The 20,867-nt window shown below is 39.6% G+C and overlaps 1 protein-coding gene across 2 annotated transcripts; it reads right to left on the bottom strand.

Annotated features, from left to right (window-relative positions):
- Positions 1–2,954: 2,954 nt before the first annotated feature.
- GOLGA5 (golgin A5) lies at positions 2,955–20,484 on the bottom strand. Of its 2 annotated transcripts, XM_071426584.1 has the most exons (13): positions 20,331–20,484; positions 19,148–19,763; positions 16,629–16,853; positions 15,341–15,560; positions 14,678–14,801; positions 13,666–13,869; positions 12,368–12,538; positions 11,699–11,827; positions 9,725–9,823; positions 7,878–8,103; positions 6,631–6,736; positions 5,650–5,713; positions 2,955–4,334 (listed from the first exon to the last, which is right to left on the bottom strand). In XM_071426584.1, exons 2-13 carry the CDS (start codon positions 19,710–19,712, stop codon positions 4,254–4,256), a joined length of 2,214 nt encoding a protein of 737 aa, XP_071282685.1. In that variant the 5' UTR covers positions 19,713–19,763; positions 20,331–20,484; the 3' UTR covers positions 2,955–4,253. The 2 variants fall into 2 exon arrangements, 1 of the variants encoding a protein (XP_071282685.1); XR_011679140.1 differs by lacking the exon at positions 2,955–4,334 and having other exon boundaries at positions 6,560–6,736.
- Between the last annotated feature and the right edge of the window lie 383 nt (positions 20,485–20,867).

Here is a 20,867-nt window from a genome sequence, read left to right on the forward strand (position 1 = left end):
GCTCCTGATTCTTGACTAGAAAAACCTAAGTAATGGCAAAAATGGCTATTGCTCCTCTTTTATTATCTTTTACTCTCTCACAAGAAGCCTCTTTTATGGTATTTCACCTGTCAGACTTTTAACATCATTACTAGTAAACATCTGCAATCATAAATCAGCAATTTTTGGTTTTCCCCTCCAACTTGAAGAAATGTCTCTGTGTCCCCAGCCCAATCTTTTTGCACATCTTGATTTACTTACACCTTGGGCCCAGTCTTTGGTTCATGATCCCTCCAGTTCTTTGAGCTTCCTGGAGTATCAGATACTTTCTTCAAACAGGTTGCAGTAACTCCTTGATGAACAGCATTTCATTCAAGCAGTGTTGCCAGGAGGCAACATTAGGTAGGGAGAAATCAAAAGATCATCCCACTATTTGTGGAATGCAGTGCTGAGATCCAGTTTTGCCAATATTAAGTAGCCTAAAATAGAGAATAAATTAGTGAGTGCATTTCTGAAAGGAAATTTTGTATCTAAGAGGATTATTTTTGTGACAGCATGCACATGGATGCCTGTTAGAATAATGCAGATAATTTTGGGAGCTGCTATTCATCTGTCACAATTCCTGGTTTGCTGACATCTGTCTGCCTGTTTCCAAGTCAATGCTTTCAAACTCAAGCTGTAGGGCAGGAAGATAACACACAAATGAAAGCACATGAAATTCTGATGAATTCTTTGTATTATTCTTACAGTTTCATAGCTAAATATCTAGCAATACATTAATGTCAAATCTTATAATCAGGCTGCAGTCAGCCAGCAGAGAAATCCATTCTCTCTGGTAAAGCAATATGTCTCTCATCTATATTGACAAGATATTAGCAGATTAATTACAGTCCAATTCTGATTTCCCCCTTGTTAATGTTATCTGCAATCAAGCAATAAAGTCACTTCCTTTGCACAGGGTCTTAGTGTACATGTGGCTGACCTGGCACAGCAAATAAAGCACAGATCAGGTATCAGCAAACCAAGGTGGCAAAGAAGAGTTTGATGTCACATGAGGGCTTGTGAGGATGCATACAAAGCTGTCTTTTGCAAAAACCCAAATCTGTCTCCAAGCACATCTGCCTAATTGAACATGCACCAAGATGAGAAGAATCTGAAACAAACAGGCCTTTCCTAGGCTCCAGAGTATCAGGGAAAGAGTAGTTTTGCTCTCACTTCCCATCCCTGCCTCCCTTTGCAGCCTCCTCCACCTGAGCAGCTCCTGCCCTGCCCTCAATCTGTCTGCAGCCAGCCTGGAGGGGACAGCTCCCCTCACCTCCTTCCCAAAGGCAGCGTGATGGACTCTGTCCTTCTGACCACAGCCCAGAAACTGGGCACAAATGGGGAGGGGGCAAGCAAATATAAACAAACAAATGCAGGGCTCCCTATAAACCCTGTTCCTCATTTTTCATCATTTTCACTCTAACTGTAGGCTTGGTACCTGGAGCTGTTTCTGTCCTGGAAGGAGGGAAAGAAGGAAATAAAACTAGACTTTCCAAACAAAACACAGCCCATTGTGCTCTCAAGCAGCGAGATACAGCAGCTGGGAAATGACATTCCTGTTTTCTGTGAGTCATGACAACCATTTATATCTGGTGCTGGGCTAGAGTGTGGAAATACAGGGTCAGCATTTGCAAAACATTTTCAAAACCCTGAAAGTGATATTCTGGTCTCTGAAGTGGGAGTAGTTGAACTGCCCAGAAGTTCGATAGTCCCTCAAGAAGAGACTTGGCAATTGGAATATCTCCCCACCTCTTAGAAGAGAGGCTACCAGAGGCTTGCTCACTGCAAAGCCATTTTTTCAGCGAGGCAGCCTCGCAGGAGAAAGGCACCACCATGAGGAGCTGCTTGTCAGAATGGAGACCTGGTGGCACCTTTGACTTGTAGCTGTGGCTCACTTCACAAATCTCCACAGGGGACATTAGGGACCAACACCACTGACTGGAGCAGGAAGTACATCTTAGCTTTCAACTCAAAATGTGACATTTATCTTCTGAGAGATTCCAACACATGCTCTGGCATGTTCTTGCACCGCATCTGTGCAGGCAATGAACTGTGGGGCAGAAATTCCAGTGTTTGAACAAAAGCTTTGTGCAGTAGTTCTATTTTATCTAGCTCTGAAACTGTTTAGCACAGCCCACAACACAGGGCTGATGCTATTAAAGTGCCTCGTGTCAAAGACTTTATCCTCAGCCTCATCACAGGGCCAACACCACAGAAGCCTAAACAGATACTGGAGTACAAGAGCTCAGTTCAATAGGCAAAAGTTAGCAGAAACCTTCTAGTGCTTACCCCTGTGAAACTTCTACCATAAAGTCTGGAATACTGAAGAAAAGAATATTAATCTATGATGAAGGGCTTTGTAACAGCTTCACTAAGTTTCACCAAAAAGAAAGAGTCTCTGCATTCTGAAGTTGCCTAAGCAAAAAACAACAACAACAACAAAACAAACAAAAAAACCCAAAACAAACAAACAAACAAAACCCCACACAAAAACCAAAAAAACCCCCGCAAAACAAAAACAAACAAACAAAAAAACCACCCTAAAAGCCAACAACCACCAACCAAAAAACCCAAAAGCCAAACCGAGAAAACCCCACAAAGAAACCAACCAAACACACAAAGACACACACAAAGGGAAACCAAGAGAAAAGGAAGTAAGAATAGATATAAAGCTCTAAGGCATTTATACCACTAATAATGTTCCCCCCCAAATATCACAATATACTGAAATATTCAAAGATTCAGTGTTTTAGAAGTGTTTAAATGAAAAAGCTGGATGTGTGTAGAAAATAAGTGTGCAAAAGTTCTTTACTTGATCTCCTTCCATACCAACCAGCTCCCCCTGGGGTTCAAAAGTGGCTTTAGTACCAGAATTGAAAACAGGCAACAGAATTATGCAAAGTGCAACAAATGCAGAAGAGGGCAGACACAACTTAGAATAAATGCTGTCTTTTATTATTCAGTTTATCCAAACATTTCAGTTTTCTCTGCAAGATTGAATCAGAGCAGCAATACAGCCGTTTGTCCACTGTAACATTTCCATAGGAGCCAGCGTGACACCTCATGCACAGGACCCAAGGCTGTGTTCAAGCCACATAAAAACTAAGCCACATCCTTAAGAGCAAGAGTGACAAATTGCTTGCAGTCATTTTTCATTACCCAGCTGTGAGCACCACACAAAAAACCAAGAAATTCCTCAAGGAAAGAAAGTGACCTTGTGTGATTGTCAATTGATAATCCATGATTACAGAATGCCACAATCTGACAACAGAACTTCTACAGTAGGTTTGGTATTTTGGGTTTTACTATAAATATTTGATGAGGTTTGTTTACTAGTATATTTGGTGAGTGTTTAGACATGAGAAAATTTTAATGTTTTGATAGATTTCATATAGAAATACTTTAATTAAGTACCCAAAGCTTTAGAAAATAAATGTTTCAATAAGATTTGATTAAGACATGTACTAATGAGAGAGGTATAAGAAAATGCAGTTAAAATATACAAATTTCAAGTGCAAAAAGAAACACCATCACTTCTCAATAGTTTAAACCTTCCTTCTCAAAAACCTTGTCTCTTTCTCTAATAAAGCTAAAATACCAGCCTTTAAATAGGCAGCCCCACTACTCAGTTGGTAGGAAAGATACATCTATTGCACTAGGAGTACAAAGCTAAGAATAATGCATAATATTTTATTCTTAAACTTATTTACAAAAATATATTGCACCAATCCATTTTCCTTTTTCCAGTTAATGTTAAGGAAAAGCCTATTATGTACAAAGTTAAAAACAGAAGTGCAAAAGCAGACTGAAAGAAACCAGAAAGAAGTTTATTTAAAATGCTAAATACAGTTTATTACCTGACTATAGCCTACATCCAGTATGACCTAAAACAATTTGTACCAGATATATCTGCAATTTCAGGATTCCTTGCATTTTTCTGCAGAAGAGGCCTTATCTTTCACTCTAACCATCAGAGGGTCTGCATCAAATGTAAAGGCTAATCAGAGCTTAGCTTAACAGCTTCATTTCTCCAGGGAAGTGATGCTCTTTTAGGTAAATTGAAAAAGCTACGTAGTATTATACATGTATTTGAAAGGTAGTGATAAATCAGGCATGATGGTTTTCATCCTTCCAAAACACCATGAGGAAAGTTTGCTGATGTTTCAGGACTGATAATTCCAAGGCATTGCCAGTCCACCCCACATGAGCACAGCACGTGGTCCTGTCTCAGTCTACCTGCCACTGGGACTGTCATGATGCATTTCTGGGGTGTAGGTAAGGAGAACAATCATAACCCAGAGGTGAAGCAAGGCCTAGGAAAAGAAAAGAAAGAAATTTAGCATAGACAATCACCATCCACAGCAGCAGTAAATAGGAGAGCTCTCCTATTTACTGATAGAACTTGTTTTGTAGAAATATTTAGATTAAAATATTTTTTCTATTAATCAGACACTTCTAAAAAATAATTGTCATTTGAAGATTGAAATACTAAATCAGATTCTGAAGAACCTATTTACAGAGAACTGAAGACTTTACACAAGCAGCAAAAATAAAACAGCCTGTTTTCCTACAGATTTGTGTTGTGTGGTTTCTCTTTTCCTCCATGGCACAGTGACCCCAGCTGTTCCCTGTGACACCCAGTCCTCAGTCAGCACACTGTGATGTGCCTCGAGGGACTGGTGAGCCACTACTCCTGTGCCAACTGGCTGACACCTGACTGTAAGCCAGCCAAGCTCTGACTGCCTTCTCTTTAATGCAGGCACTGATTTGAGGCATTTTTATGAACTCTGTAGGAATGTTAATTCTCATTCAAATTTGGCTGAAATTATCCAATTAGAATACAAATTGCCTGGAGTGCAAAAAGGAATACCTAATCCACATTTATTTTAAAAATATTTTTAAAAATTCAAGTTATAGAAGTCAAGGTTTGAGCTGAAAAGGAGTAACTGCCACTGACTGCCCAGCTCCTGTACAGCCACCATCAAGTTTCCCTTCACATTGCAGCTTAGGCAGCAGAAGTCTGCAGTGTTTTTACAAAGCCTGCCTGTCCACAGGTCCCTGCAGCTGACAGGCACCTGCCCTCCAGTGGATAAGGGGGGCATTTCACTTCTAGCAACTGCCAGCCTGACAGTTTGGCCCAATGTGGGTGAGCAATTTTCTACTATTTGTTGAAGTCTACCAAGAACAACTTGTCTTGCTACTTTTGCAGCTACTAAAGAAGAGTGACCATTAGCCACTGAAAAAACACCAAAGTGAGGAGTCAAATATTAAAAAACCTCTTAAAAAATGTCATTTTCCTAAATGCAGTGCATGCAGGTATGGAAGGCTAACCTTGGCAACTGGTCACTATTATTCCATATTTTACTACTAGAATCTACTTTCACAGGCCTTTAAATGGTAGTTACATAAGTGTCTTTAAGACTGATATACTGAGAATTTCTGGAAAAAACTGAAAACTGCCAAGCAACACGACTCCAAAATGCTGTTGTAAAAGCATTATTTGGTCCACTTTCCAAAAACCCACACCAAGTTGTTAATTATAGCCTTTTGAGCATCAGCCTTTCCATTTAAGACACACTGGCATGTAAACTGGCTCTAGAAATCTTGCACTGAAGAGAGCTGACTCACCATGTAAATGATGACAAAGACTCTTGCTATGGGGTATCGCCTCAGAAAGATTCCCAGCCGAATGCTACACAGGGAGCAAGAGAAAACAAAACACACAATTTAACACTGAGAAATAAATTCTTGTTACTCTCATCTCAGCCACCAAAAATTCAAACATTATGGCTTTGGTTCTGTCTTGAATTTTCTCAAATACACATAAGGCTTTGTTGTTGTCTTGAATTTTACTTCATGTACTCAAAACATTAAATGGGCTGAGAAAATTCAGACCATAAAACCCTCCTAATTTTTTCCCAATCACAGAAATCCTGTCATAATGAAAGTCATGGAAGCACAAAGGACTTTCTATCAAGGTATCTTGCTTTCAAAGGACTAAGAAGTGCTACTAAATTTTGTTTTCTGTTGGTATTTGTTTCAAGTTTTGTAGCAGACCTTTGCTGTGAATACTGTCAATTCACCTAACTCCTCAGAAAGGGATCAAAGCAAATTTATTGCTGGATCCAGAATGGTTTTCATTTACTGATTTCTCAAACAGATTATCTTCCAAGGTAATCTGCTGCATTGGCTTAGAAGGCAGAATCTTGTCTTCATCAGGACTGAAAGAGTGCAGATGATACTCCCCCACTAATACATTCTTAGTTTTTATCACAGACACAGTCAAAACCTCTGAAAGTAAAAACCGCAGAAGATGGATGTAATGAATTTGATTAGATATTTTTTCATATCTCAGGGAACCTCTTGCACCAAAATCTGTAAGAGCTTTGTTTAAATAATTGACAATAATTTGCAAAAGCTTAAGAATATTAATGTCACAGGAAAGCACAAGTGAAGTGGGTCAATACTTAGTATTTTATACCATACTTTAGCTGTACTGTTTTAACCTTTTCCCTTCATAAAAGGGAACAATACCCACCGAAGTGTGTCACTTGAACACTGCAGAAGGATGGCAGTGGTTACAGGTGAGTTCCCTGGGGACAGCCTCACCTGAACTGGTCGATGGTGCTGGCAGCCTTGCGGACCCTCCCGTACATTCCTGCCACGCCGGTGTCCGCGTCGCCGAACAGGACAGGGACACTGCGCAGGCGAGCCCCTGCCCCATGGGAACAAGCAATTACACAAGCTGCTGTCAAATACCACAAACTGATAGCATGTAACAAATATATTTATAAATAATGTACACTGATCAATATGTTTGTAGGGCCATCAATTCTTGATAAACTTACAATCAAATCAAACTTCTCTTCAGCCTAATATATTTTTAAAACTTATTAGTTTACTAAATGGATATCTTGATATTCAATTCCATCATGTCACTATTATTATATACATATATATATATTACTTATACACTTAATAACTATTATTAGGTGTATAAAATGATGGGCTTGATACTGGCACAGTTTCTCAAATTTTTTTGCTCTCATACCGTAAAACTTTGATTAGCATTTCTGACACTAACTTGTACATTCAACAATTTTTTACTTTATTTACATTTTTACAATGTATCAATTTCATTTAAAAATTGATAATGTTACTTTTGTGTAACTAAACTTCAGCTTTCTGAAGTTACTTACAAACAACTCCAGCTTTGATAAGCAGAGAAAAAGTCTGGACTTATTTCACACCTCTTAGTGACTGTCCCTTGCTTTTAAAGTTACTTAACATACATACAAAATGACAAATTTTGACTCTGAAAAGTAACATCTCAGCACATTGGATCAACTGCTAGGTTTGTCCCAGAAATACAGGACTGACAAACCAACCTCATCAGAACCAACATATTTTAAGCTGCTTTTCAAGAAAAACAGAGAGCAAGGAAGGAAGAAATTAATTTCAACCAGATCAATTCTCAAAAGGAAGTATTCCATTCTTACTCTCTTCCCAAATCCTTTTTGCAAGCAAACACTTAAATCCTGTTTCTAATATTCAGTTTAAACTCAAAATACAAGTTTAATTGCACCTGTGACAGAATTATTCTAACAGTGCCAGAGTATTGAGAATTAAAGACTAAATTTGCTTTGTTAAATTTACTGAAGTCATTTGCTCACAAAAAGGAGCTTCTGGTTAACTTTGATACTGGCTGCTGCAGAGAAGGTCTCTAGAATAAGTGGCCTAGTTTCAGCACTTATTCTTCCTTACAAACTCAGACTTTCAGGGAAAGGCATTAGGAGACAAAATAGCCTGGACTGCAGAAGAGAGAAGAGTTTAAAGTATTGTATTTTCTTGTTTACCTTCAGCACCATCAATGCCTGCCATGTTAATGGAAGGTCCATTGGCACTTGTGCCTTGGACAGCCTTCAGCTGCTGCTCGAGCCGTTCCAGTTGATACACAAGGGAATTTTTCTCTGTGCTCAGGCTCTCTAACATGGTTTGCTTCTGAATTAGTGTTTCTGTCAGCTGGTGAAGCCGATTTTCCAATTCTGTCTGACTACTACTGCTTAGAGTCTTGTTCGTCAGCTAAAAAAGCAAAGAAAAAAAAAATCATTCTCAATTCAAACTCTGACCAACTGACATTATTACAAAGCTCTATAACAACCTAAGCTTTCAAGAACCAAGTTACTCCACAGCAGAAGTTTTGCAGGATAATGCCATTAAAACTATCACTGATGAGTGCAATAAAGAGGAAACCTAATTTCAATTGTTAACTGTTTACCTTACACAAGAAACTCTTTGTGAAAATGTATCTTTCTGTTTTCCACCTATAATCATATGAAAGTTTCTGTATGAGCCCAAATTTGATCACAACATCGATGCTGTGCCTCAGAGACAGGTTTAAACAGCAATCAATAGCAAGCTAATCCAGCCTGCCTACCATACTTTCAACTTAGTGAGTATGTAAAAATGTTTTCACACAAGGAAGGAAAAACTCAGTACAAATAGGCAGACCTGATGTCCTTTTACAGGAAAACATGAATGAAATGGTGAGAATGCAGGATATGTTGCAGAAGAACTGAGGAGCACCAAGGCAGAAAACATGACTGTACTAGCAAATAGAAACTGCAAGGCCAGCAAATGGTTCATGTGTTTGACATGGATGTTGTCATTCAATTTGCAGAAAATATTTCAAGCAAATGGGAATCACCACATCTGCCGTATGTCCAATAGCTCATCTATTCACTCCAGTCCTAGACCTCAGCCACCTTGTGGCATCATATTCCACAAAGATGTAGCTTCATTAATGAAGACACAGAATCATTAGGAATTACAGATACCCAAAATACAAACTAGGTGCCTGCAACCAGGCAGAGGCAGGTGCAGGTAGTCCTGAAGTTCAGCACCACCAGAAGATTCATCTGCCAACAAGCCCAAGAAATCTGTATCACATCACAACCATTTCCAAATGCTGACATTGTAACTGCTCAGCTGACCACATCTGCCTCCAGACTGCCAATTTCCCCATGAACAGCCTGCTTTCAGTATGCTAAGGTAACAGAATGAGGCCTGTGCCTTCAGGCTGCCCAAGGAGACTATGGGGGCTCACAAGTATGGGGAGGTTCCAAAAGGAATTAGACTGATACAAGGGAAACAGGTCCATCAACACAGCAGAAATTAGTAAAGACTTACACACTAACAGCCCTAATTCAAGTGCTGGTGTCGAGCAGGTACACAGGAGTGCAGGAAGTGGCCAGGCTCACACAGTGGCCCCCACTGCCACTGGCCAAGACAGAACAGTGAGTGGGCCACATGGATCACAGAGTCTGCAGGATGTAACCAAGGTTCTTTGAACAGTTACAAGGATCTTGGCAGAGTTCATAATGACCTAATCAAACTCCAATGAGTGTTTTTAGTCTGCAAAGAGAAGAACATCGATCCAACACCCCCCACCAGGTCTAGTTGGGACAGTGGTTGATTTTTTCCCCCTGCTTTAAATAAAAGCACATACAACTATAAAATAGGCTATTTACATGGTTCCCTTCTTGTATTCCCTACTCTCAAAACTCTATTCTTTATTGAAAACAAGTACACTGTACCTCACTTGTAGAATGCTAACAGGATTTTTCAGGACAGTGTAGTCAAATAAGTAGTTCCTAACATTGTTTTCGTAACTGAGGGGTATAAAATTGTTTTCTATACACACCTGATTTCTGAGCTTCTGAATTTCTTCCTCTCTGTCCTTTATTCTGCTTTGCAAAGTATTCTTTGTCCGATACAGTTCTTCTTCAGTATAACGAAGTTCCTATAAAATTTATCACAATCACACAGAAAAGATTTTATACATATATGTATTTTGAGAGACAAACTCTAGATCTAGAGTTTCACAACAGAACACAAGAAAGCAATATGCTGTAATCAAATACAAACTGAAATATTATCTTCGTTACATGTCTGTCATGGACAGGGGGTATGGGGATAGAGAGCTGAGTATCAAGACACAACCTTCAAAGCTAATTAAATTCTTTTGTGGAGACTGCCCTAATATAAATATCAATCCAGACTCATTTAATGGGACTTACACAATTTCATTGGGACCAAAATTTTATCTTCCTTACACTTTCACCATTTGTTGCAGTGCTACCTTAAAACTATGTCAGTAATGTAACAATTACAAAATACTTAGAGGGTATCTGTATTCCTAAAATAAACTCATTAATTCAAAATACTATTCTTTAAACATGTTTGAAAACCCTTTGTATAGCTATCTATAATTCTGTATGACGTACATCTTCCTCTAAAGTTTAGGACAAATTAACATAGCAGATATGAAAGGAGAAGGAATATTAGAAAAAAAAATTACTGAAGAGTAAATATAACTGTTTTGTTACTCCCATGATTTGGTGGCTATTTTAGCTCCCACTTACAGACCTGTCAAGTTTATCTTTTAAATTAAGACAATCTTCAAATTACTCTGACTTCAGCCATCAGTTACTACAGAAAACAGATAATCCTGTTCTCCCTTTGAACCATCAGATGCACAAAGAAATAACACCTCTACCTATTTTCCATCTTTGGTTTCAGAAACCTTATGGCAATAGTTAAAGCAACTCCCAGACAGAACTGACCATAATTTTATTAAGTATCAACACAAGCAATTATGTTAAAAGCACATGTAAATGGGTGTCATCAAAGGGTGTCATCAACTGAAAGCATCAGTTTCTGCAACAACTGATGTTTTTTTAAATTCACCTCACTCTTTCTATTGCCTTAAAGCATATTCCTCAGAAGGGCAGGAGTAACAAAATACAATCTACCATCTGCTTTGACATAAAAAACATCAGCTACCCATCAAGAGCAGACCTCGACTTCTGCCTTTTAATTAGTTCAAGCTGCAAGCATCCCATTAAAATGTAATTTCTGAAAGGATAGATAATCCTGTAAGATAAATTGTTCCTAGCAGATACAGAGGACTCGTGCTTTCTTCATTATCAATTATCTTTACATGAGCTTTTTCTTACAAGGAAAATTTTTAACATGCAAAGGATTTGTCCAATTCCTACTGCATATTAAGTTTGTTCACATGAAATACAAGTTTCCTTTTTTTCCCCACTCTCTTTATAGCACAAAACTGTTTAAATCAAGGCAGAATTTGCTCAAAAAGATGACGAAATCTGAAAGAATCCATTAACATAATTTTATCAGCAATTTGTCCACTACAGCAGTTTAGAAGTAATGACAATTAGATCCAGAACTGAGTAACAAAAATTACTGCTAAAATTGGTACTACAATGACATTGTTTTGCAAGCTACAATTTATGGATTGAGCAGAGGAAGATTCACAATAGCCACTTCCAGTATTAGGGTTTTTTAATATAAAAAATGTTACACTTGTTACTATATCCCTGTTGTTTGATTGTTTCCCTGTTGAATAAAATTCAATTCTGTGCCCTCCCTTAGGGTCCTGTTTATCCACCAGGATCTCTGCTCATCAGCAGTATCCAGAAGGCCCTGACCATTGCTTAATCTTGGCTGCACTTTCCTTGACCTAGTGGAGCACTAGACAAAAAATTAATCAAACACTGCCCAAGTATCCAAATAGTCTCTTCTTAAGCCAAATGCTTTTCTGATGACACCACACAGGGCCTAAAAAGAGATCTGGCTTTCAAGAATTCCTTACCTGTTTCTGCCGTTCTAGTTCAGCTTCTGCCTCCTGCTTGGCCATTTTTTGTGCTGATATTTGCTCTTGTAGGTCTTGAAGCTGCTCTCTTACTGACTCAGCTTCACTTACCTGCTGTGTCTCCATATCCTGAAATGAACACAAATGTAACCATTTCACTAACATTCAGGTGTTACTCCAAATCTGTCATAGGTAACAGCTGAAAAAGTAGTATATACAATATTTCTTCAAAGGAAAAGGAAGGTGTGGGTGTATTGGATAAATTACATTTGGTGATTTTATACACAATATTTTTAGTAACACAGTAATAAAATAAATACATTTTTTGAACATGAAAAGCCTCTGCTTCTTCCTTTCTGCTGTCCACAGGCTAAAACTGTGTAAAATGGGCTTGCATGCAGCTGCTGTGTTGAGCCCATTATGCCAGCAGATGGGCATGGATGACTTGGATTAGAGTGCTTCAAGGATCAGTGGCTCTTACAGAAAAGAATATAGGTGGTGGCTAGAGAAATCACTATGACTGTTAGGAAAGAAATGCTTCCCTCAAAAGGAACACAGGGAAGAGAGAAGTAAGGTAATAAATACTAGAAACAACAGACCCACAGTACACAAGAGAACAGTCCTTTGTTGTAGCTAACTGCAAATACAGGTGTACATAGGCACAGCTACCTGCAGCTCTGCTCTCATCTGTTGTATTTGCCCCATCAGTTTTTGTATTTCTTCTCTCTGAGTGTCTCGCTCATGTCTCAGTTCCTCCAGCTCCACTGTGCTTGCTGTATTGCTATCCAGGCCTTCAATACCAGAGCCTTCTTTTAAGCTGTTTATCAACTTTTCTTTAGACTGAAAAAATAAGTCAATACATTATTTATAGCAGTATTGAACAAGTGCTCAACTACAATATGCTATAATGACTGGTTCATCTGTTTTTTTATCCAGTGATGACCCTACACATTTGAAAATGAAAATGCTTCCATATGGATAATTTTTCTGATTTTCTGCATGCCATAAGACTAATTTAACTGAAAGTCTGTGTTATCTGTGGAAGAGTGCAGTATTTTTTCTTTACAAGTGCCTGGAATGTTAAACTTGTAATGGATAACAATTTTGGCCCTCTTGGTACTGAAATAGACAAGATGCACACCAACAAACACTACAGACAAAACTGACCCTCTTTTTCTCCTGACAACAAAATCAAGAACCAGATACAGCAGTCACCCTTCAAGGAAAGAGGATAAATGATTTTATCCGGAGTCAGCCTAGTGTTACGTTGACATTGACTTGTGATTTTAGGCTTTTCATATTTACCAAGATGATTTAAAACCTGCCCTTGAACATTTGACTAAATTTAACTATTCTAAGAAGAGATCTCTATCTTCAACATCTTGCTAACATTTATAAACAAGACTCAAACCAACCACATCTGGACATGGTATCTTTGACAATTTACATAGTACAGAACTTGGCACAAAATACCCGATTTTGCCACTGTTCATATCACAATAATCACAAGCAACCTTTCAGGACATGGAAAAATATTCTCTGGTTACACGTTAAGTATCCATTCTATGCTATGCTTCAGCCCCAGGCAGAACAGAGCAATATTCTTGAATCAAAAATACTGGATATGGAACAAATTGTAGGTTTCATCTACTGCAGTTTCATCTATCTGGACTCTTGGATGTCGAACACACTGACAGATGATGCACAATAAGCACAACGGTTCCCTTAGATTTTTTTTCAGGTTCAGGACCTGAACTACCATTTCAATTCCATAACCTCATCTATAAACTTAAGTTTACAAAAGGCAGACTGGTAGCTGTTCTATATATGTATCATTATAGATATGCCCCAGAACACATTACAGGTCACATGAAAAAACAGACCACAGGTTAGACTATTTGAAGCATAACACCTTAAAGCAGTTAAAGCACACAAACCACACTGTATTTCTTCACAACAGTGCTTACTTGGAGAATGCGAGTGGCTTTCTGTTTATAGTCTGTCAGCTCCTGTTTTGCAGATTCTAGGTGGCTTTTAGTTACTTTGACCTGCTGCTGAAGCTCATCAGCTCGCCTCTTCTCATCTAAATACTTTCTCTCAGCTGCAGTTATCCCTTCTGCCAGGTTCTGACGTTCTGCTTCCACTTTACTTAGACGAGCCGCAAACTCATTCTATGAGTAAGAAAGAAACAATAGTTTGTGTTTAAACACAGCCTCAACTTCAACCTAGGAAGGAAAAAAGAAAGTTTAAAAGCAACTACACAGAGCACACCACCTCCTATCCATCACCTCCGACCTAAAGACTCTTTACTGCTACGTGGGAAGAAACTCTGCTTGCTTAAGCAAGTGGTAAACAATCCAAATAAGAATATGCTTTTCTTTCCCTCACCACAAAATAGTGAGGGAATAAAAATCTTCCTATTATTCAAATTTATTTAGCAAACAAAAAGCAAGCTTGCCCCTCAAAAAATATTATCAATTTTAGAATGACATATTTTGAAGTACTGTAAAAAAAAACCAAAACAGACACTCTCAAAGATTTTCAGTATGCTATTATATGTAGCAAAGGCCAAATTAAGTATAGAAAACATTATTGATAATGTACTTGCATCTTTCCCACAGAAGTCCTTCATCTTAAGATCTCACAGTAAAATTGTGTAACAACACACCATGGAAAACTAAATGGATTACGAATTTACTTTTCAAGCATGTATTAACATTAAAGTTAGTACTAAAAAACCCAGTAAAAATTGTCAATATTAATCCTCAACAACTTTTACTCATGAAGCTTTCAAAATAACATATAAGAAATAAATTAGCAACTCAAGGGTATTAGGTGCAGCAGACAGCAGCACACCCTTCCAAGCAATTAGTACCCTGAACAGGAACTGAAGTCAAAAGGAGGAGAGAGCACATGGAACCTCATGGATCTGATCTCAAAATCACAGTCTTAAAGTCTTCCTGACTCTTCATGTCTAACCTGCATTTGTTTGTAACTTTCTTGCTCTCGCTTGAGTGCAGAGTCTGCATCACGCAGCCTCTCCTGAAGAGTCTGAAGGGCTTGATTTTGTAAACTGCTTCCTTCACTGTGGTCTTGTATTATCCTGAAATAGAGACACACAATTTATTGGAAAAGAAGCAAGCTATTGTGATTTTTTTGTGTAGAACTATAACCTCCTAGCTTCCAGACCAGCTTTGAAAATTTGCCCAGTAGATTACTGCATATGGACTACAGGTGTGAGGCCTGCAGTTAGTGACTCACACTTCTCCTCCCTGGCCTATATTCTGGAGTATCCATATCCCAGCAGTGAGATAAGTATGTGTATTTGTGGATAAGCAAGTCTATTTTTCAAGAAAAAAAAATTTCTTGGGATCTTCAGCTTCATGCCTCTAACACAAATACTATACACAAAAGGGATTCCAATAATCAGATGCCAACGGATGCCCTATTTAATACTCATTGGTCCTGTTTCCACTGCCAGCTATGATAGAGCAGTTTCAGTGCAAACTTTAATCCTTGTATTTCAAATCTTTCCTCATTAGTTTATTATTTTTTATTCTTGAAGACAGTGAATGATCTACCTTGATTTTTTTCAAACTTATTACTATTTGCAGAATTCCAAAGCATGAAATGAAGAAGTACCGTGATTTTTCACTCTGCAGTGCTTCTAAAGCTTCTGTCCGAGCACTTAGGAGCTGATCAGCTTCTTGCAACCGTACTTTCAGCACAGCCAGCTGGGAATCTTTGGCACCAACAGCTTCTGTCAGATCATCCACTCGAGCCCGAAGGTCTCTAACCATCCTGTCACTCTTGGAATGGTCAACATTCCACTTCTCCACCTTCTCCCGGGATTTGTTCAATTCTACAAAATAAGAAGTTTCTTTGAAGTTTACAAAAGTAGATATTGCAAGGTCTTGTAAGCAGTCAGGATGCAACTACCTCATTTTTTAAAGAAAAAAATTAAATACGACCAAGTTGAAGTGAAACTGAAAATCTATAAGCTACTGGGAAGTAACAAATGCCAGATTTGCTGTCAAAACACAACCCAGAAAATTTTGGAGGTGATCTCAAAATAGACATTTTCTTCTGAGTCATACTGTGGATGACAGATTTCACCTGATCCATCCCCAGCAATGGCCTACGGTTAAACATCCCTGTGCCAAGAGAAATGTTTGTATAAAGCATCTAGTTTAATTCCAGTTTGAGCTTACTGTCACATAAAAAACAACAGAAAAATGTACTACTTGTGAATAATGCCTGAATACTTAGAAGCTTCTGTTTTTAATCTAACATCACACATTAAACTTCAACTGGATGTAAAAACTTAACCATAACATCACACATTACACTTAAACTAACATCACACATTACACTTAAACTGGATATAAAAATTATCTGGCTTTTGCAATTACTGTGAAAAAAATGTGGTACCTCAATTTTATGCCTAACAGCAGGAGTTTGCTCTCTGTTTTATCATTTAATTTGTACTCATATATTTTCATTTCACTTAACTTTGAAGAAGCAAGTGATGTCATATTAAAAATATTAACTTTATATTTTTACTGTCAGTTTCTAGGCATCAGAGAATGTAGTCTACTACAGCCAGAAAGTAGTCAGTTTGAAGTATTCAAAGGAATTTGGTCATTTAAAAATAAGTATTTTGCAAAAGCCATTAAAATGCAGGAAAAGTATTTTGAACATGGTATTGCCTGCCAGTGTTTTATTAAGATGTAAGCTTTGTAACTAACTTGAACACATCATTTTAATCAACGTTTGTTGTATCTTTGTAGTTGAAAAAGCCTTTTAATTTCTCCCATCTCATTACATGGGAAGTCATACATGCAAAGGTACCTGGAGAGTTTTTATCATAAATACATAAAGCATTGTTTCCTAGTTCACTAGCACATTGCTAATGTTATAGCTGAAGCACCTTCTTGTGTTTCTTTGGACCTCTGTATTAATGAAGCCACTTCTTGATTTAAAGACTGAACTTCATTTCTCAGCAGCTGGTTCTCCAGGCGAAGGTTGGACAGCTCATGGGATTTGGAATCATCATTGGCTGAAAGGCTGGGGCTGGTGACTGTACTTGGTGATGAATCCTTCAGGCCATCATTCCCTTGGGCTCCCAGGCCAGAGTCTGAACTGTCTGGAGTTTCTGTACAGAGAGATGCAACTTAGAACAAATGCCTGTGTTTGTAAACTACCTTTCTATAAACAGTAGTTCCATGTTCTGCATCAATAGTTAAGGAACAACAAGAATAATAAATCAAAATAGTTCATACTGGAATGGAATATGGAGCTACTTCTCAAAAGGGGTTGCACAAAACAGGACTATTTACATGCATCATGCAATGTTTTTGTTAATACTGCTAGACAAAACATAATAGAAGTTATAAAATTTCTTATTACATAAATGGCACCTTTAGGATTTCAAAACATCAACACTCGATTTATGACTTTGCTGCTCAGAGTAGTCCTCAGATGCTGAAGAGTAACAGAAAACACTAAATATACATGGCAACTAAGTGCAGGAATTTTTAGTACAAACTCTGGTTTTCATTCAGATTTTGCCAATGCCAAGTTTGTTTTAAAAAAGAACAATAAAGGAACTCCTAGAGGTATTCTGAACAAGTCCCCTGGAGGGAAGGAGGAACCAACAGTCTTTTCCCATCATGCACAACACATATCTTGGATTAATGCTGTGAAAGCTACAAATCCACTGTAAGAGTCTTGATTCCAGCATGCAGATAGTTGGAAGCTTTGCAGCAATGTCAAGATAAAAATTACATAGCAAGCAATGAACAAACAAACAGGCAATCCAAAATGTTACTGCTGAATATTTACTTCCCCTTGTGATCATTAACCAAGCTGCTTCACTCTTCTTACCACTGCAACAGCCCCTAACACCCCAAGCCCAGGGAACAGGGGCACACTGTTAATGCTGAGCAACACCACACCCACAAGTAGCAGCAGTGACACAAGATTTCTACCACATTTTCTCAAGCCTTTTTCCAATTAAAGTGATCCTAAGAAATGTCATTATCTTTCCTTTGATTTACTTACAGTTTCCAACTTATGAAATAATTTAGGCTCATTTCTTTGTCTGGAAAACTCAACAGATTAATTAATCTAATGAAACGAGAAATGAGCCATTTATAGCATAGACTGGATTATAACCATGGCAATATCAAAAGTATAATGTTAATTGGTTTTGTCTATAGTTAATACATCATAAGCTACTTCAACAGATTCTGTGCTGAATATTTAAATGACACAGATATATTTGTACAATGAACTTTGGAAAACAGTATGTTCAAATCCTGTATTGTAACTGCATTCTTCCTTATTTAGCAGCTCCACAATGCAAACTCTGCTCAAAAATCCTCAGAAGAAAGTTCAACAAGCCATACTGAACAAAACAGATGTTTCTTAAGCACCAACCAGCAAGGCTGCAGAGTCAGGTCTAACATACCTGTATTATTTATTTTTAGTAGTAAACCTTACTGAAAAGTCATGGACTCAGAAAAATATTCACATGGTTGGGAATTATCCCTTTTTATGTCTAAAGCTTTTCAGCATACTTAATGAAGTAAGTAAAAACTGGCATTTACAACACTTCACATGCTCAAAGTACTAAACAAATAATAAAGTATTCTAACTACATTATTAATAACAGAACCACTTGCTTCAATTTTTGAAAATAAGTAACAGCAAAATAGCACAGCAACAAGGAAGGAGTACAGACTGGACAGTCTGGTAGAGAACAGAAGTTCTTGACACTTCCCAACCACATTGTCCTTTGTGTGGTTGACCTGAGCCCAGCCCCAGCTTTTGATTGCCTGGCCTGAGGCTCATTCAGGCCTCTGGATTTAGACTGCAGTCATGAACTACTGCTGGCAAAGCCAGAGACTTTATCTCCCTGGCTCCTTCATGCCTGTGGCTCTACACCAGCCTGCCTGCATCCAGCTTCCTGCAGGACAAGCACGTTTGCCAGCTCACCCCCCCTGCATGGTGGAACAGGAACACCTCACCCCACCCCAGGCACTGCTCTGGCTGAAAGTCACTCCCTTCCCACGTGGCAACAACAGCTACAAAACAAAAGAGAGACCAAACAAAAGCAGCAGAACTTGTGCTTCTACATGGGGACATGTGGGGCTGGGGCAAGGCTAGAGCACAGCTCAGAGGGGCCAGGCTGAGCAGCAGCAGCAATAAGGCAGGTCCAGAGCACAAAGGATTTAGGTTTTCGTTATATCATCTGTCAAATTAGCACAGTATCTGGTATTGCCCCAATGATGAAAAAACCTGAAAGGCCCTGCTGTACCTCACCCATTTGACATATAACCACCATTAAATGTTTCATGAAGTGACATGAAGCTTCATGTGTTACCTAGCCTTACCCCAGACATACTTGGGTTTTAAATATCTCTAGGTTCAATACTATTTAACTACCATTGCCTTGGCTCCTGATGGAATTATCTTCAGTAGTTTTTGCACTCTGTGTACTGGTAGACACAGAACTAATGCTTGAAGTCCGAGAGTGATTCTGAAGAACAGGTGCCTTGCTCTTCTCCTTTTTAGAGTCTATCCTTCCATTAGGTTCCTTCTCTGAACTATTGAGAAAATCAAATAGCAACTCGTCATCAGGTTCTGACTTTTTTCTTCTCACAAAATGTGAGGCAGCTCTGGGTGCGGAAGCATTTTCTACTGGAGAAGCTGCCTCTGAGGATGTCCTACATGCTGTTTTAATATTTGCTGTTCCTGCCAGGATTGTGGCCTTTTGGTGTTTAATATTTTCAGCTGCTGAAGAGATGTAGGCTGCTTTGGATGAGGTCTGGTATTTCAGTTCTCCAGTATGCTGGTGCACTTCAGAATAGTCATTGGCAGAGTCCAAGTTCTTCTTATCATAAACTGCACTGCTCGAGGTGTCTTTTTTGCTCAGAGCTGATGCAGCTCCTTGATCAACTCTGTTGAGTAGATCCTCTGCCTTTCCAGCGAGATCAGCAAGCCAAGACATGATGAGTGTCGGTCGATGAACTCTGTACAATTAAAATTTCAGGACCATATACTGCGAAAGACAGAAGCATTACAAATCAGATTGCTACTGAGGCAAGATGTACTGTTTATCTAAACAACTAGTGTGTTAAGGTATTAGTGCTGTAGTTATTATAATACTTTTCTTCTGCTTATTTGGTATTTTGCTGTTCTGGTAACTAAAGGAAATAAACCAAACCAGTTGCTGAGGGAAACAGACAAAACCTAGGTCTTTAAATCAAGGTTATTAAAAGCAGACCACAGCATCAGTTTCTAGCATCTTCAGCTGCTACAGAGTATCACAAAGAGAAAACAACTATGCCTTAGACGTTTGGCCTGCAAATTCCCAAACTGGCTCAGGCCAGGATCTCCTCCCCCACAAACTCTGCAGCCTGCTGCTTTCCCGTGACACCAACACGGCGGACAGGTGCCTTCACCTGCACCACGGGCCTGAGACACCACAGCGGGGGCGGGCGCCTCTCCCCCAGCTCCGGGAAGGGACGTTCAGAGCGGCCGCTGCCCCCACTCCCAGCACCGCCTGCCCTCCCCAGGCCCGGCCCCACTCAGGAGCGGCGGGGGCCTCAGCACGGCCCGGCCTCACCTCCTGCAAGCGCAGGGGAGCCCCGGCCCGGGGGAAGCCGTGAGGGGCCGGCGGTCAGCGCGGGGCCAGGGCCGGGCCGGGCGCCTCAACCCCAGCGCTTCCGGCAGACGTGGCCGCCTTTCCGGGTGCACCGCGCGCAGGCGCAGCGGAGCCGCCTGTCCCCCGGCGCACTCAGGCCCCGCCCCCGGCGCACTCAGGCCCCGCCCCCGGCGCGCTCGGGCCCCGCCCCCGGCGGGCGGGAGCGGCGCTGGCCGCGCGAGCCTCCTGGCGGTGCTTTCAGTAACCTTTGAGGGGAGAGCCGGCAGGACTGCCACTGCCGCAGGATCACAGAATTATCTATATTAGAAAAGAGCTCAGAGATCAGCGAGCCCGGCTGTTGGCCCAGCACTGCCAAACCCACCAGTCAAACCACATTCCCAAGTGCTGCGTACTTCTGACTGTAACATCCTTCCCAGTCATCTGTGACTCAGTGTCTGAGACCTGCAGTACTTGAGCCATTTCAAGATTTATGGCTATTATCTCTCTTCCTTAAATGCT

Source organism: Agelaius tricolor, unplaced genomic scaffold, assembly GCF_023055355.1.
Source record: "Agelaius tricolor isolate 1412-34295 unplaced genomic scaffold, bAgeTri1.0.p SCAF_5, whole genome shotgun sequence".
Classification (NCBI taxonomy): domain Eukaryota; kingdom Metazoa; phylum Chordata; class Aves; order Passeriformes; family Icteridae; genus Agelaius; species Agelaius tricolor.